We start from the raw sequence: 18,336 nt of genomic DNA, 5'->3' as shown, positions 1-18,336 counted from the left end.
CAGTATTGAACTGGGCCGTAACTGCATAAATTAATGCCACCCCTTTGTGCCTACTTTTCCAACAACACATACACACTAATGAAAGCACACAAACTCATTTGGACAATTAGTATACTAGCACAACACAAAACCACACCATTGTCTCACTCAATTTTAAGAACACTGGAAACTGATTTGCGCAATTACTCTCAGCCATTAGCTTCAGGAAAAGCCATCACATCAAAAGGAAATGAGGGAGGATCCTCTCTTGCTCTCCCTTTATCTCTCTCTCTCTCTCTGCATTTCTCAAAATTGTGATCTCATCCTAGGGCGTCATATATTGACGCTCTTGACATTTCGTCGACATCGAACGCACATGGCACCCTTTAGCGTCAATATGAGACGCAGATAGAAATGGGCCAGAAGGCGCCTCCTAGCGGTCTAACCCTAACCCTACACTAGACTTGACTTAAACCTACCCATATCCGAACAAAGCTCTGTGCGTCTCATATTGACGCTAAAGGGTGCCATGTGCGTTCGATGTCGACGAAATGTCTAAAGCGTCAGTATTATGACGCCCAAGGATGAGAATGCGTTGCAGCATGCAAAAGGAATGCACCACACTTCATTGATTTCAAATCCGGACACCTGATGTTACAAAAAATTTCTTGTTAAAAATAATAAATAGTAATAAACAAAATGAAAAAATAACAGTTTTAAGAAAAAACACATTTATAATGTAAAATAATAACATGCATGCAATAGAAATACACAGCACGATTTCAAAATCTGACACCCGATATCACAAAGTTTTGCTTATTTTCAGAAAAAAAAGAGAAATAATATGTTACAATAAATAACTTAAATGAAAAGGAAAAAGATTTAAATAAATAAACTGTTAAAGTTGTAAATAATAATAATGCATGTAAGAAAGAATGTCAAAACCAAAAGCATTACTGGAACAACAACAAAAACTGTAATCTGTTTCTGTAAAAATTTAAATGTCCAAAAAAAAAAAAACACACACTTGACTTGACAGAACTCCCCCCCACCAAGCACCAAGCACTGCACCACACACACACACACACACACACACACACACACACACACACACACACACACACACACACACACACACACACACACACACACACACACACACACACACCGAGTTTAATTGAATTTGCTGCTGCCTCCTAATCAAGGTCAGTATGATCTGCATATGGCTGCATCCACCCCTCTCTTGCATGTCTGAGAGCCTGGCATTGAGCCAGCAGACAGAAAGGAACAGACACATGAAACACAGGGAGAGAGACACGAAGAGAGGCGGTAAGGTAGAGCCAAAACAACAACAGGAAAATGAAGCCATGTAGAAAGGACGAGAAAAACAAATTCGAAACAAATCGCACAGATGCCTGCAGAGACAATCAAGGGGCAAGGTGGAGCATGACGGCAGGTGGCCACAACCATGCCCGCCGCTCTGAGCAGTGATATAAAACAAAACGGCAGGTAATGTGTCTAATTAAAGTGGGGTCCTTAAAGAAGGAAATAGGCAGTTTTAATTAACAGTCTTATAGCAGCTAACATATGCAGATTAGAGAGGTGGAGTCAGAACTAGAGCTGTTGACTTTCTGCTAATTACTACGGAGGAGACCTCAAGGACGGCTCGAGCATATGCTGATTATTGTGGGAAAAAATGCAAGAGAGTTGAACAAAGGTTATGGAGACGAGTAGCTACTCTAGATGATGACAACATAACCCACACCTCTTCTATATATTCTGTACATTTGGTATTTACATGAATACTCACACCATGCAAACATATCAAAGCATTTTGTTTTACAGCGCAAATTGAGTGTTGATATTTATTAATGTGGTCCAAACAAATGTTGCTTTCCGCAATGTGAGGAAAAGCTACGTACGGGGCTGATGCTTTTTCCCGCAGTAGCTATAGTTAATTAAACAAACACATAGACAAAGAATGGAGAAAGTTTATACAACCAGTGGTTCTCAACTGGTTTGGCTTTACTTGATCCTAAAGAGGCAAGCCATAATAGCACAGCATTTAAAATGATTTTAGAGTCATCAGACAAATTAGTAAAGCATTTTATTTGGCCATGACATAAAAATAATTCAGTTTATCTGTATTGTACAGAATTTGACGTCTTCGACTCCTGGAGCTGGTCAAATGGCAACTGTTAGTTGCTAAGCAGATTTATTTTTCCCCAAAAAATAAGCGCAGATGAGACAAGACAGCATATAATTAGAGTGACCGCAAATACAAACACGTGCATCAAGCAGAGATCAGGAATTAGTCTTCAGGGGCAAAATAAATGTGCCACCTTTAGAGTTTAGTGCCCTGTAACAGTGGGGGCTTTGCCCACTAATAAGTGCACTCAAGGGGCTCTCTCATCTTCATGATGATGGCGTCCACACACAAACTATGCTCATTCAAATGGCAAATTAATTTAATTACAGAAACATGCAAAAGCGCAAATAAAGGGAGGAGCAGGAGGGAGGGAGAGCGAGCAAACAGACCGTAGTGGGAACAGACGCCCCGCTGTCTCATTCCGTTAGATACGGGAAAGAAGGAATCTGGGAAACAGAGTTCTTTGAGCTGAGAGGCAGAGGTGTAGACATAAGGTGCAAGCAAAGCAGGGCACCATCTGTTTCTGTAAAGGTGAGAAAATGGGGTGCCATTTTAACAGCGACAAGAATGCATCTCCATTTTGAGATGGATGGGGAAGGACATAAATACAGATATGCAACACATCACAATGATAAAGATGATGCAAAAAAGGACATTATTTTAAATGCATCTTTGGTATTTACAAGTGTATATTGCTGTAAATGCCTGGGTGCTTGTTTAAGATCAACTCCAAGCACCTAAATGACCCTAAAAAAGGCCAAAACATAATAAATATTTCAATAATTACATTTCAAGGCAATAAAACAAAACTTCAAGAAGTGTGATACGAACAGGTGTGATTGTGCTCTACTGTAAGATACCTCATTCAAGTAAGCTGTTAAGTCCAAGCATTGACCTAAAACGCTGTGCATGGTACATGCTGAGAAAGATGAATTAGTTGCATCTGGAGTATCAATTCTGTAAAGGCTTCCAGTACATGTAAAGTTAAAAAAGCATCAGATTTTTAGTTCATCTCTATGCTAAAAAAGCAGAATGGATCCAGAGGAAATGAGAGCAAGTTAGAAATAAAATAAAAAAAACCTGTTAAAACACCATATAATCAGTACTGATCCAGATATAAATAAAATGGGCTAAAAGCCAAATAATGTATCTGACTTAATGAATATACAATAACCTTGTTAATAAAAGCAAGTAATAGAGAGAGGCATTAGAAATAAGCAATTTTCATATACTTGTTGAAGAGCAAATGTCAAATGAATGTCAAAATGATATGGCTTTAATAAAAGCAGGCAATTTAATCTGACAGACAACTTAATTTAGCACCTAGATGCAAAATAATATCATGGAGTGGAAAACAGAACTCATTATTAATCAACAAATCTGTCCCAGGACCACATCATTTGAGCAATTACATTTATAAAAAGAGTCAAACTAATAATTTACCATTTAAATCTTTATTTCCTTAAAATAACAGGATATCAAAGTTATTTGTGTTACTCTGAATACCAATACAAAATTTTTATCACTATGAATATACAGCACAGTACAAAACAAAGATATTTTCCCAATGACGAGCATTAATAAAGGGGGTTTGCAGACAAGAACAAAGCCTGAAGAACTTTTAAAAGTGTTAAAAGTGGCTCCTCATCAGATGTGGCAGGCAGCTTTAAGGCACACAGACATCTTAGCACTTAAAGTTTCCTCTCCTGTAGGCCCTTTCCTCAAGGCTAAGACAAAAACAAGACACCTAAACTGACAAGATTTCCACATATTCAGCATGACTGGAAGAGAACGAGGCGTTCTGGAAGGTTTAAGATAAATGGCACTGAATATGGCCTGATAAAAACAGTGTACCAGGTGGACAGTATACACACAATTAAACGATTCATTAAAATACAGTGAACACACTGCTATTCTCTGTCCAGTTCAGGTCACATTCTGCAATAAATAAGATCGTCTGTATAAATTATGTGACGATCTCATTTAATCCACATAAATACTATTCAATTTGGATAATCTTTCTAACACAACTCATCGCTATGTTTTTATATGGTACTGGGGGACCAATGAGTCAATATTCCTGTAATTATTTGCACAGATTTGATGAAAAATTTGGCAGAAACAATGGCACACCAGGTTCTCCACAATGCTGTAGGCAACTAGTATTTGCTTTGTATGTACAGACATCAGATATCCTGTAGTTTTATAAAGTGGAATGGAAATTAAAAGGTGCTGCCACTTTAGCTCTGGCTTCAAAAGATGACTTAGCCTTGTCTCTTATCTGTCTCGCTCAAAATTAAGCATAAATATTAAGAGAGCATTCGACGAATCACATAAAATGAGCGTTCTGAGCATTTTCCTGTAAAATAATCATGGCGATATCGAAAAGGAAGAGTGATGCTGCATGTGAAGAGCTTTTTGCACAGCTTGACCAATCAGAAACTGCCTCGTAATCAACTTCAGCACGCACAGACCTGAAGCATCAACAGAGTGAGTCAAACGCATGCAGTATATAGAGATGCTCTTTAACGGCTGTATTTTTGACCTCTTCGCCCCTCCAGTGCCCGTGCAGATGGCTTGAGGGTTTAAGAGCACTGTGCTGGAGTTGCTTGGAGGTAAAGTCATTATGTGCTTCTCTTGATGGACCTCTTCACCTCAGGTCCATGGCTGACTGAAGGGGGCGGAAAGGAGTCTAAGGTGAATGGAGGGTTGGGGATTGGAGAGGAGTGAGGAACAGGAGCATAGGGGTTGTTTATTTCGGGGCGCTAGATTTCGTGGGAGGCCGGATGGTGGTCGCCGAGGCCGTTTGCCTGAGTGTTATTCTCGTTGAGCCGACGGACGCGGTACATCTCGTAGTGGATGCTGCTGGTGATGTCTTTAATGTTCTGCATGTGGGTTCTGCAGAACATGAGCCAATCACAGAGTTATGATGATGAAAACAAGCCCAGCACGCCACTAGCACTATCACAATTAAAGTCCACATCAAAATTACAATTATTTAATGACCCTCAAAAAGGTCCAAACCCATATGGCCTACTTTCATTTGTGGAACACAAAATGAGATATTCTGAAAAATGTCTCGGTATTTATTTTTTTGACCATCCAACGGAAGTCAAAGGGTGCAAAACAACATTTGGACTTTCACTGTATGGATATGGATATTTTGTTTTCCACAGAAGAAAGTCATACAGGTTTGGAACGAGATGAGAGAGTAAATAATCGCAGCTGTACAATTGTGTAAAAGCAGTACACTTTAGCATACTTTTAAAAAGAGTACTTATTAGAGAAATAATCTGCTTTAAAATAATACATTTTAGAACAAACTATATGTATTGTTTGTGGACACTTAATTGCATGTTAATTGCAATTGAATGAAAATGTATTATGGTTTAAATTTATATTAAATGCAATTAGCTGAACTTTAGAGTGCCTTTTTTGCAACACTTAAGTTCATCTTTATATGTAATTTCATAATTACATCTATTGTCTTTGAAATATGTTTTAAAGAGCACTGCTGAATGTCCTGATAAGGATTGTATGATAAACTAAAACATACTTAAATGTTATTTTTATTGCAACTTGTATTTCAATACATGTGTAATGATCAAGTAGCAATTTATTACATTTAAGTTAATATATTTTAAACTAAATATTAGGTAACACACTACAGTTAAAATTATAATCAAGTAATATGTGCTTTAGTATGTTAGTCAACAGCTTCTTTGAAGCATGACAAAATATTAAAACATGATTTAAAATGTACTTTTAAAAGTAATTTGACATTACAAGGTGCACTTTTTTAGTGTACTTAAGTATGTTAAGAAAAAGTCATGAACGTGTACTCTCTTTAATAACACTTAAATGTTTTAAGATTTGAAGTGCACTACAAGGGCACATTTAACACAATTAAGCACAGTTCTACAAGGGTATACTGTAATACTATTTGCTAAAAAACAGGCATAGACTTAATCCACTGACCTTATAAGGAGGTCCCGCAGGTAGGCAAACTCACAGTGGGCAATATTCTCAACTATAGACAACAAAAACGCAACAGACATAGAGTTAAAAACAGAAGGTAAAGAACACTTATTAGATCTATTTGAAAGTTCTTCCTCTCTAGCCAATTGGAGCAACATAAAAAGCAAAGACAACTTGTTCACTAGGTAAAGCGGTGGACAGAGATAAGAAACCGAAGTCTTCCTGAAAAATTACCATGACAGCTTGACAAATGCCTGAATGTGAAAAAATGTTTATGAATTATAGATTATGTCAAACTCCATCAATGAGATAGAGGAAGCCACCATGGAGCAGACATCCAGTACAGGAAATGAAAGGTTTTCAAAGAGACTTTAATAAGAGGAGTCAAGCTCTTCAAAAAGATTACAGGATAATTACAGAGTCATTTGACTCTCAAAACAGCTCACCAAAAATTAAAGAGTTTTACTTTGTGAGCAGCTAAGCACATCAACAATAGACCCTTTTCACATTTTTCAGAAGTGGAAGTCATCAAACTTCTATAGCGATGAATGGGAGACGATAATGTTTATATTTGTATTTGCTCTAAAAGCAAAAGAGAAAAACTGTGATAGCGTTTCCACAAGTTTCCAAAAGAGGGATTGATTACAGCAGTTAGAAGAGAGCAAGATGTCAAATTTGCCATCAGTCCCTCAGCCATTGTATTAGGAAAACTCTCGCAGCAGCATTCATTTTATTATTATTATTTTTTCTCATTTACTGCCAAGATAATACAACAAAGCATAGCGTTATAAATGTGTATAATAATACAAATATTTTTTTGTTGTTGATAGATTTGCAATGTTGATAACTGTAAATGCTTCATCACAGTCCGTGAAAAAGACAATAATATAATATAATAATGAATATAATATATAACATTTACAATGATACAAAAGATTTATATTCTACATAAATGCTATTCTTCTGATCTTTCTATTCATCAAAGAATACAGAAGTAATAATGAATGATTATAAGCTGCAGGAACTCGTGATAAAGGCATTTTAACAGTCCAGCAGCTTGCTGACTCACAGTCAAAATGACGCACTCATAATGGTCTTCTGAGTGGGTCTTCATTAGATAAGGCTTTCTGATGTTTGACTCATTGCCGTGTGTCTGTGGTTAATGAGCTCCCTTGATGTGATATTGGAACGTTGCTGTCTGCATAGTCCGCTAATCACTTTCTCTTTCTCTCTCTTCTCTAAAGAGGTTTAGAGACCAAAGAGTCACAATACCTTCAATAGTTCCCCATTTTGTTTTCCTTCCTAAGAGTCTTCTCCCATTGACCTGGTATTCCTGGTCACTTCCTACTACTGCAAAAGGAATCATCTCCTAAGGGAAAAAGGAAGGATCCAGATAATATCGCAATGTTTTTAATGAATTACAGTATGGATGCTTTTCTAAGTGTAGTGCAAACTCACTCTTATTTTCTCATTGATTGTTCTGTCCTCCGCATCCTCATCGAACTCTTTCTGTGGATAGACGTCAATCCCATTGGCTCGAAGCTCTTCCCTGATCTACACAAAATGAAAACAGTTAAGTGCTTCAGGAGAAAAGTATATACAAAAAGGATAAAGAAAATCCACGTAGTCTTTAGAAACATTGCTAATATCGAAAAATCTTTAATACGTCAATATTGTGACATTCTAATTTTTTCCATGAAAGTTGAACTAAGAGACGTTTTTGGAATCTTTCAGGAGATTTCTCCAAAACAGAGAAAGATCCATGTCTGTGTTCCAAACAGCATGTGTTCTTCCTGTAAGAGGCACGCCAGCAAAAGCACAAGGAGCCGTTGAGGTTGGCGAACGCTTCCTTACTGCTATGTGAAACGCCACTAACAACCCCAGAACAGATGTTTCTTACCTACACTTCATCATACCATGTGTCATCTCAGCTTCAATCCACTGCTCTAAAACTGCATAAACTAGTCCACTGTGGCTTTGTTTCAGAATAATCAAAATGTTTAGGACTTCCAAGACAGTCCTTGTTTTTGTTTTGTTTTATAAACTGCATTAGTGATTTCACAGGGAAGCAGTGTTTCTGTAGAAGCTTTAGAGACGCCAACTGCAATTTGGGAAATCTCCTAGGGAAGAAAAAGACTCAGTTTGCCAACTACAGCTAGAGTAACAACATGACAGCCTTTACCAGTTCTTTCACACATCAATTCAATCGACTTGTGGCATTCATATTATCCTACTGGGGCTCACTGCACAAAGATGCATTGTATTTTGTCTGTTATTGTCCCATCATAACCATGAGCTCTACTCAGATGTAAATATTAAGGATGGCATCAATTTCAAACCAATTCAAGCCAGATTCAGACTTAAGAATGTTAACAATCAAGAGGACTGTGCAGAACGGATTTCATTCACGGATTTTGCAAGCACAGATTTCACAGGACGTTTCAGTGTGGTATGTTTTTTTTTTTTAAATTAGGACTGCATTGTACTCTCTTTAGTTCTAGAAGCAGCTCTCCGTAAAATGTGCAGCTCGCAGATAAACATTGGGGTTATAATGTTCAGGAACAATGTTTAAAATACATTTTAACCACTCTTAAGTTCGTCAGCCTTAGGAAGGTCAAACAAATGAGTTTTGGAAACAGGGTGGACAAAACAGCATCTCATTGACATCGCGACAACACTGTCTTCTATAATGCAGCTCAGCCAGGCCTCGTCCCCCTTTTTTGCGTATTCTGTGGGTGGGGGTTATTTAAATGAGAAACAGTTTGACTTCATAAGATCCGGAAAATACGTGTTGTAGTCCAAACAAGCCTTTTGTTGTAGTTTTTGGAAAGTGAGTTCTGTTAAATAAAATATCTCCATTTGGAGTGAACTTGAGCTTTGTAACCTTGCAGATCTTTTTCATGATCAAACAGCAACATTACAGAATAACTAAAGTCGAAAAAGTATTATAAGACCACTTTAAGGTTTTCTTTTCAAGAATTTATTTTGTTTTCTTTATAATGATATTAGGACAGGGCCATCCTGACATTTTAATTCTAAAAAGACTTAGCAAACACTTTATGTATGAACGGAATTTTTGAATAAATTAATAAATCTGGACAAAAAGTCAATCTTAAAAAAGTCATGTCGTTTTAACAATGACCAGCAGTACAACATGGCAGTCAGTCGAAATAACGGCTTGTTCTACAGTTAATAGTTTGTCACAATAGAAAAATAAGTAAAGTGGCACGATTTTCACTTTATAAACGAGAGCAACAACATTAAGCATTCATCTGTCTGTCAAATTTGAGCTCACCTTCTTTTTGAAGAAATCCCTCTCCTCCAGAGTCAGGGTGTCAGCCTTAGCAATAACAGGAACGATATTCACCACCTTGCTGAGACGTCTCATAAACTCCACATCCAAAGGCCTAAGACTGAGAAAATGACAGGAAAAATAGATGTACAGCGAAACCTACATTACTGTTAACAGGACCGTAACTTAACCACCAGAGGGCGAAAAACACCCAAAATGCACATGCTCTAAGTCTAAGATATGACATGCTCTAAAGATGCTTGTGGATGGAAAGATTATTCAAACAGAAGGTGAACGGAGACCTTTGAATGTGAAATGAAAAAAGTGGGGGGGGGAAAGGCACACAGATCTCCTGCCAGAGTGACTGTTCGACTCTAATTAGCCAAGTTGTTCAAAGCCAGAATGCAGCTTCTGGGAGGTGACATCTGCAGTGTTTGACGGACATGAAACAGTCAGACATTCACAGAGGGCCACAGAAAGGCCAGCAGCACACACTCTGGGGGCATCAGGACACAACAAATCCATGAGTGTGTGGTTGACATGTGCGTTCAGAGTCCTAAAAACTTTTTCAAAATAAGTTGAATGGATGAATGAATATGTCTCAGAGGTTTTGGTGACATGGACTCTTAAGAGGAACTCAAACAGCTTTGTTCACATGCATAAATAATGTGCCAAGAAAATGCATGGAATATATATACATATACACACTACCGTTCAAAAGCTTTGGGTCACTAAGATTTTTGTTTAAAAGAAATTAATTATTTTATTCAGCAAGGATGCATTAAATAGATCAAACGTGACAGTAATGACATTTATAATGTTACAAAAGATTTCTATCTCAAATAAATGATGTTGAACTTCCTATTCATCAAATAATTCTGAAAGATGTATCAAGCTTAAATACTAAGCAAAACTGTTTTCAACATTGAAAACAGCATTCAGCTGATTTCTGAAGGATCATGTGACACCGAAGACTGGAGTAATGATGCTGAAAACTCAGCTTTGCCATCACAGGAATGAGTCACATTTTAAAATATATTCAAATAGATATTTTTAATTTGTAATAATTGTAATAATAGTTCACAATATCACTCTTTTACTGTATTTTAATCAAAGAAATGCAGCCTTGATCATAAAGTGACTGCTTTTAAAAAGTGTGTATATATTTACTATATTTCATTTGGCAACATTATTATTACTTATTTCCAGAGCAGATCAATATTTTGGTCTAAACTCTATTTAGGTGGTCTGATTCATACTTGTTAGTCCAGAAGCTCTTAATATTTATTCTGCACTATCAGATGTTGGTCAGACAGAAAGCATCCCAGCATCTGTCAGGATAACTGTCCATACTGTATACACATTCAACACATACATTCAATATAGGCTACACATTTTATTTTGAAGGTTGCTATAAATTCTCCTGTAGTAAATGAGAAATAATTCAAAATGTCTGGAGAGACTCATGCTGTCCAACAACAGCTATGAAAACACAAGCATGAACAATGATTCTCCATCAGAGACAAACAGAACAGACCACCCACTTAATTTGGCACAACAATGTTATTAGATGTGAAAAGGAAATCTGCAAATGGTAAATAGTGACTACAAATCCCTGATGTAAACAGTAGCTGCTCAGGAGGGCAAACAATATTTCATTCTATAAAATGTTTTAATATCCCAAAGAACCAAGTCCTGAAATTAAGTTTAAAAATGCTGTTTGGATTGCTAAATGTTTCTGTAAGAGTCACATTGTTAAAAACCTGCCCTTCCAGCCAGAGGTCAGGCTGTAATGTGTTATACAAGGTCTTGTAAAAATAAGAAGTGTGGTGACTCTACTCAACATCAATTTTACAAGCATAACTTGATGATACTTTAACGTTTTGTTCTACGATGTAACTGCACACTCACAGCGAAAACTTGAATCTGAAGCTGTTATTTATTATTTTTGAAAACATATGTTTCTAATAAGTAACTAGCTAAGACAGTATTGGTGTGAGTGTATGCAGTTTAAGTTGTAGAACAAAATGTCAAAGTATCGGCAAGATGTGTACCACAGGCTTTATTTTACTCAAAAATTTAAAAACCCCATTATAAAAACGGGTTCTGATGTCATACTTGCACCACTCTATATGTTGATTTGGTGCTCAAGAAACATCTACTATTAATATCAATGATGAAAACAATTGTAACTATTGAACATCACTTGGAACAGTACTGCCCTCTGGAGGCTCTGAATTTCTTAAAGGAGAACTCCGGTCAATTTGAACATTGAGCTCATTTTTTTGTACATTTGGAGTGCTGTCAATACAGAGAACAACGACAAAAATCGGTGTTGCCTACACCGAGTTATTCTATTTTTAAAATTTGCACCCTGTTGACTTCAATGGGGCAAGTACTAAACCTGCTTTTAGCCTCTTAACATCCTTGATGTGTCATTACAAGTGCACAGAAAATGTGAGTGATTCCTTCAGAGTGAACACGAGTGACCCTGACCACAGGCTAAAAGCAGGTTTAGTACTTGCCCCATTGAAGTCAACAGGGTGCAAATTTTAAAAATAGAATAACTCGGTGTAGGCAACACCGATTTTTGTCGTTGTTCTCTGTATTGACAGCACTCCAAATGTACAAAAAAATGAGCTCAATGTTAAAATTGACCGGAGTTCTCCTTTAACCATCCTTTTCCACCAGTTTTCCCCTTACTGAACATAACATCATTAGGCAGGCAACATTTGAATAAATGCACACATGTACAAAACTTATTCATGCTAACACAACTGATATTAGTTACTAGACATGCGGTATATGCAGCACAAGGCTTTTTTTGAGTATTCAAACACACAACATGACATGCAAACACATATCCAGTGTTTAGGTAAATCTGTTTCAAGTTCATAATGCCACTTCTAAAAAGTACATAGATGTATGTTTACTAACCAGTGTCCTGTGGGTGGTATGAAGTATATGCAGCAGTGCACTCGTGAGTCTGGGATCCTCTTCTTCCTGTCAATATTGATCTCTTCCTGCAAGTACTGCTCATACTGGTCATTGATAAATTTCATTATGGGCTGCCAACTGTTGAAAAGAGAGAGAGAGAGAGAGTAATGTAATAACACTATTCCCCTCAAGTGTCTCTAAGGGCATTTTCACACCTGGCTTGTTTGGAGCATTTGTTTCAGAACCTGGTGGTTGGGTCACCATCACTTTGATGGTTGGAGATGTTTTATTTTTGGGAGTTTGAATGCTGTTCTGCATCCAAGCATGGCTCAATAAATGGAGCGTGCCCAGAACAAAACTATACCGCCAACACTAACAGAACTGCTTTAGACTGTCATTTATATTTCACAGAAGAGATGCTGACTAAACTGAGAGAATTTTACAGCATATTAAAACTGAGGTCACAAACAAACAAACGGTCTTTACCAATTCTCGTTATTGATCTGGTCACCAAACCCTGGTGTGTCTATGACTGTCAGCTTCATTCGAACTCCTTTCTCCTCGACATCTGAAATTAAATTAATATATTTTATTGCATTCCAGTGGTAGATTACATGCTTTGAACTCAAGATCAAAATGGTTGAATGGCCATACATAAATGTATGAATGACACGCTAATGGAAAATCATAGAAAATAGAAAATCCAGCTGTGCAGCCTTACCATGACTGATGGACTTGATCTCAATGGTTTTAGGGATCTTTTCCTCAGCCGTGCCCAGGAAAGACTTACGGCTCACCTTTGACTTGAAGAGCGTGTTCATCAGTGTGGACTTCCCTAAACCACTCTGACCTGTACACATGCAGAACAATACACATTACTAACCCATTAACTAAAGGCTGCAATACACTACACTCATTTTGCTTAGAGTTTTGCCCTTGGTTGAAGTCTGGATGAGTTAACGCTGGCTGCCGAAAGTCAGAGCCATTTTGCTGATTTTGGGCAGTGAGAGTTGACAGATTTTACCCATAGTGTGATTCCATCCAGTCTGAGGGGTTTGATATATTGAGCCAATTTAATAACACACTTTCATTTGTCATGCATCTCATTGCAATGAGGCACATGTTTCTTCATGAGTTTGTTGTGTTAAGAATGACTTGAAAGTCTGTTAATGTGTGATTCTCAGTCATTTAGTGTGTGATGGCCAGGTTTTTTTTTTCTTTTCTTTTTTTTCTGTAAGTTTCTGTAAGTTTCAAAGTTCACAAGTGTATAATACCTAGTATTTTAAAATCTAAAATTTAAATATCAAAAGCTGTCTACGCAGGATTGCAAGAGAGCACAGACTACAAGAAACAGAGATACAAGAATATACACTTCAGTGATTTCAAAACGGCACTAAACACTTGACTAATTACTTTTCTTTAATGTAAAAATGTAAATAGATCTATACAAAATATCTCAAATAAAACAATCATCAAATCAATCATTTAGAAATAGAAATATCACAGCACAACTGTAAATCTTTCTAGAGTATGAGAGTATGAGTCAATGAGAATTCAGCTTGACTTAAAAAGCTTCACAGTTTGATGGGAGGGTGGTGAAGAGAAAGCCACTGTTCAAAAATGTCACATGGCATCTCGGCTGCATTGTGCCATAAGGCATGTGGGAGACTCTGCATCCAGCTGGAAGAAGCTTCAATGGTTTCATGAGACCAAAATTGAGCCATTTTTTGGCCGTCAGACCAAACCACATTTAGAGCAAGCCAAACGCTGCCTATCATCACAAACACACCGTCCCAACTGTAAAGTGTGATGGTCATATCATCCTGTGGGGATGAAATAAGTTGCTTGCACATCAACACAAAGCTACACAACAATGGCTAAAAGCCATAAGAGTCAATAATATTCATAGTAAACAATGACAAGTTTTAATTATAATCTATATTAGTACACAAGCTAGAGAAAAGGTGAAATGCAGAAAGAGGAAATTATTTTATTTTATTTTTAAAGACCCCCTGTGGTGAAAATCAAGTAGCCTATTTAATGTTGTTTATATGTCTATGTGGTGTTTTTTTAATATGCTTCAAGACAAACCATGTGCAAATTCACAAGTAAACAATATTGCTGAGTATTTTCTCCTTAAAACTGCAGTGAACCGAAGACAGTCTCAAAAACACGGTTAGAAATCGCTGGTGTTTCTGACTCCACAAACTACCTTGTAACCAATCCGTGTTTACCATACATTTATTTGTTTGTGGTGGCCCGCCACAAAATCAACATTGACCGCCACAAATAGATTTCAGTGCTTCTCATTCATTAATTAGACTGTGACGGCACCAAAATATATTTCAACTCCTCATAACAACATAAAAGGCTGTTATAAAAGGCGATAAGGCTGTTTGTGCTGCGCAAAGAGAAGTGCACACTTCGCCCACGTGATCAGCTCCACAGGTTCGATTCTCAATACTGATTCACAGTGAATGAATGCAGTGAACTCCATCTGTGCATGTGCTGAGTTTAGTGTGCATTTGGAAACGCAGTTACGCGTTATTTTCACATTTGCATGGTTGATGATTACAGTGTTTCACTACATTTGTAATGATATGCGTTTGTAAACTCGTTTTTTTTTGATAAAAGCTTGACTGCAGTTTCCGTCAAAATAAAAGCTCACGTTTAACTCTTGCATGTATAGAAATTAGGACAAAACTAATTATAAAAGTTTAATTTATTTTTCAGTGCATTTGTTTTGTCCATTACTATCATAGTAATAATATTATAACAATATTATAGACCGGTAGGTCTTATTCATTCACAGATCACAAGTGATGCTTCCACTCAGGCTGTCCTGTGGTTTGAATGAAACTATCATTCCTTTAGCTTTTGCTAACAGGAGCTTGTGTTTAGCTGTGGTTTTCTTTACCCCTCCGCTAGCCCACATCCGTCAGCCTTGGGTTCATCACACTAGTAATGAGGGCCTTTTCCTTTCTGCACGGGGCAGGGCTGCAAATTTTCTCTCTCTAAACACCCTGTCATCCAATCCCACCGCTAGGGGTGGGCAATATGGCCAAAAAAAATTATGACTATAAATTTTTTTGCTGACATTGGATCAGATGTGCTTTCCTACCCCCGTATACTGCCTACAAAGGTAGCACTTTTCAGACACCTTCTTCATGAACATGTGATGGAATGAGAGACAGGAGTCAGAATAAATGGGCTGCAGCTGGGAACGGCAATGCTGATCCCGAGGGTTGGCTCTCTCCGCTCTGACTGGGTTAAGTCAACAGCAGGTTTGGCCACATTGACCCAAAGAGCCACATGTGAGAACCCAGCTGCAGCCTTGCGCAAATACAGGTTCATTTTGCTATCTTAGATAGAACTTGTAATCATTTCCTCTTGTAAACTCCATATAAATCATCTGAAGTTTAATAGAGGAACGGAGTCTTCTGGGACGCTAATGCTGAAACAGAAAAATACCACCAGGTTATGCCCTAAACACATTACTCAATACACGTCTTTCCCTAGTTTACATTCTTATTTCCTCATTTCAGACTTCATCGGTCAAGTTATTAACCCATTGACCCATTTACATAAGCAAACTGTAAGACTTAAGCAACTTCATGTTTGCTCTGTGATCAAAAGCAAAACAACAGTATAGTTTTGACTCTAAAATCTCATTGGATGAGCCACATCTATAATACATGATTGAGCATGCATGATTGCACGTCAGTTGTATATTATTAATATTATTGCACCAAGTTGCTATGTTGCTTGGCAACCATAAGCAATTTACAGTTAGGTTAAAAAACTGCAATACCAAACACAATTATTGTTTATTGTAAACTTTAATAAATGTAATCTTAATTGAACATTGGTTGGTTCTCATATTGCTGCAGAATTACTGCAAAAATCGTGTGTTTTTTTGTGGCTTATTGCTAATTAGTTATGTTTGTAATGTAAACATCACTATGAGCTCATACTTAAATAGCTCAATTGCTTCATGTTGAACTTGATTTGACTGATTTGATGAACAATAAATAAGGGTGAAAATAATCACACAGACTAATCTAGGGACTAGAGTATCAATGTTGGGGTGTTCTTACTTGGCTCAAATAGAAACACTATAGCAATCACCCAGAACAACTGAGCTATGCTGTAGCAATGTGCTAAAAACCCTAAGACCACCTCAGAAACAGCATAGCAACACCCTGGCAACCATTACAGTTGCGGCAACTTCTGCACAGGTAAGCATTTCTCATTTTCTTGTGGAAATGTGAAGATTGAATCATAAGCAGAAGAAGAAAGTTCAGCAGAAGAAAGAAATTAATACAGGTTTGGAACAACTTGGGGGTGAGTAAATGATGACAGAATCTTAATTTTTGGGTGAATTATCCCTTTCAGCACAAACTTGCCAACACAACACTGAAACACATACTAACCCCTAACCTAAAGTCTACAATTAACCTAGTATATCACTGCTAACACATCCTGATGAACAGCATTACCGTTTGTCACTATCAGATCCATCTGTGTTTTATCTGAACTCTGAGCAGAACATTTCTTTACAGGTGACTTGCGCTTAACTGGTTTGGGGTATTTCAGTCTCCTAAACCATATGGCCTGTCAAGTATTGTTAACCATTACCTTTTCTCTTAACGTAAGCTAACAACAAATAACACATTAAGAGCACTAGAAGAACAATCAGTGAATCAGTTCATGAGTGTCAGTTTAATTTCAGTAGATGTTATTCTTTCACTTTTGTAGATGTGAATATAATAAATCTCATTATCATTAACACTGCATCTAATGGACTAAAATACAAACATTGATACGCTGCAATGAGCCATAAGAAAAAACATGAACGACTTCCGGTTTGGCAATGTGGTGTTGAGACGCACGGTGTCGAAGCTCCGCATTATTTCATGTAATCTCTTCAGAATACACCCTATTTTATCAGAACTTCGTATTCCTTTAATCTTTTTTGTATGTTTGAAAAATTCCGCCTTCGGAATATTTCACTTAAAATGAGCAAGTCTACGAGGACGGGAGGTAAACAGCAGTCTCAAGTTCAACATGCACAGGCCTCTCAAGAAAGCAGCAAAATGGCGGAAAACGAGCCCGAACCTGCACATCTCACAATCGAATCTCTAGTCAAAGAGCTCGAAAGATTCAGAAAAGACATGACCGGGGAGTTTGTTGCACTTCTAAATAGTTCTCTGGAACCAATTCGATCTTCAATTGAATCGATCGGTACGACCCTGACAACACAGGCAGTGACCATAAGCGAGATGGAATCGGGTCTCTCAGACCATAGCGACCGAATAGCTCAGCTCGAGCATGATGTAAGCGCTGTTCAATCAAAACTGACGACAATGGAAAAGGAAAACACGGCGCTCAAAGCTAGCGTAGAAGATCTGATTTCTCGCTCGAAGCGGCAGAATATACGAGTGGTAGGCCTTCCTGAGGGCCTTGAGGGAAAAAACGCACGAGAGTTTATGACTAACCTGCTTTCTGAACTCCTCGGTGACTCCCTTACAGAACCACCTGAGCTGGATCGCGCCCACCGTAGCCTACGGCCCAGACCTCGTGCAGAGGAATCTCCACGCCCGCTGATTATCAGATTTCATCGATACATCGTGAAGGAAACTGTCATGAATTGGGCTAAATCCCACAAAGTCATGTCTTACAAGGGCCACAAAATCAAGATGTACGAGCAAGGCCGTAACCAGGGTTTGAAAATTAGTGAGGTCCGAGGTGAGGTGCAGGGCCGGATTAAGAATTCAGAGGCCCCTGGGCACAATCAATGTCTTGTAGGCCCCCCCTTAGGCAGGCCTAATGTATAGTTTGTCCAAGGACATTTTAATTTTGCATTAAGAGTTTTAGTTTACTGACTTAAAAGGAACTTTGTTGTACTATGCTGGAGTAAAGTTCATAAATGATAGATCTTTCCCATATAGGATTTTGTAAAACTATGTTGGGTAAACCTCTGTCCCTCTAGGGGGGTTCG

At 37.7% G+C, this 18,336-nt stretch overlaps 1 protein-coding gene across 6 annotated transcripts in view; it reads right to left on the bottom strand.

Annotated features, from left to right (window-relative positions):
* Nucleotides 1–2,075: 2,075 nt before the first annotated feature.
* Nucleotides 2,076–18,336, bottom strand: part of septin9a (septin 9a) — a 103,382-nt gene continuing 87,121 nt past the window's right edge. For all 6 annotated transcript variants that reach the window (XM_081366146.1, XM_081366149.1, XM_081366147.1 and 3 more), the window contains 8 exons: nt 13,057–13,185; nt 12,822–12,903; nt 12,336–12,473; nt 9,402–9,519; nt 7,565–7,660; nt 7,379–7,475; nt 6,107–6,158; nt 2,076–5,026 (listed from right to left, as the gene is read on the bottom strand). In XM_081366146.1, coding sequence (XP_081222272.1) covers nt 4,894–5,026; nt 6,107–6,158; nt 7,379–7,475; nt 7,565–7,660; nt 9,402–9,519; nt 12,336–12,473; nt 12,822–12,903; nt 13,057–13,185 — 845 coding nt within the window. In that variant the 3' untranslated portion in view covers nt 2,076–4,893. The remainder of the gene's footprint in view (nt 5,027–6,106; nt 6,159–7,378; nt 7,476–7,564; nt 7,661–9,401; nt 9,520–12,335; nt 12,474–12,821; nt 12,904–13,056; nt 13,186–18,336) is intronic.

Source organism: Scardinius erythrophthalmus (assembly GCF_964197995.2).
Source record: "Scardinius erythrophthalmus genome assembly, chromosome: 1".
NCBI lineage: Eukaryota > Metazoa > Chordata > Actinopteri > Cypriniformes > Leuciscidae > Scardinius > Scardinius erythrophthalmus.
This window is presented reverse-complemented; position numbering and strand designations above follow the sequence as displayed.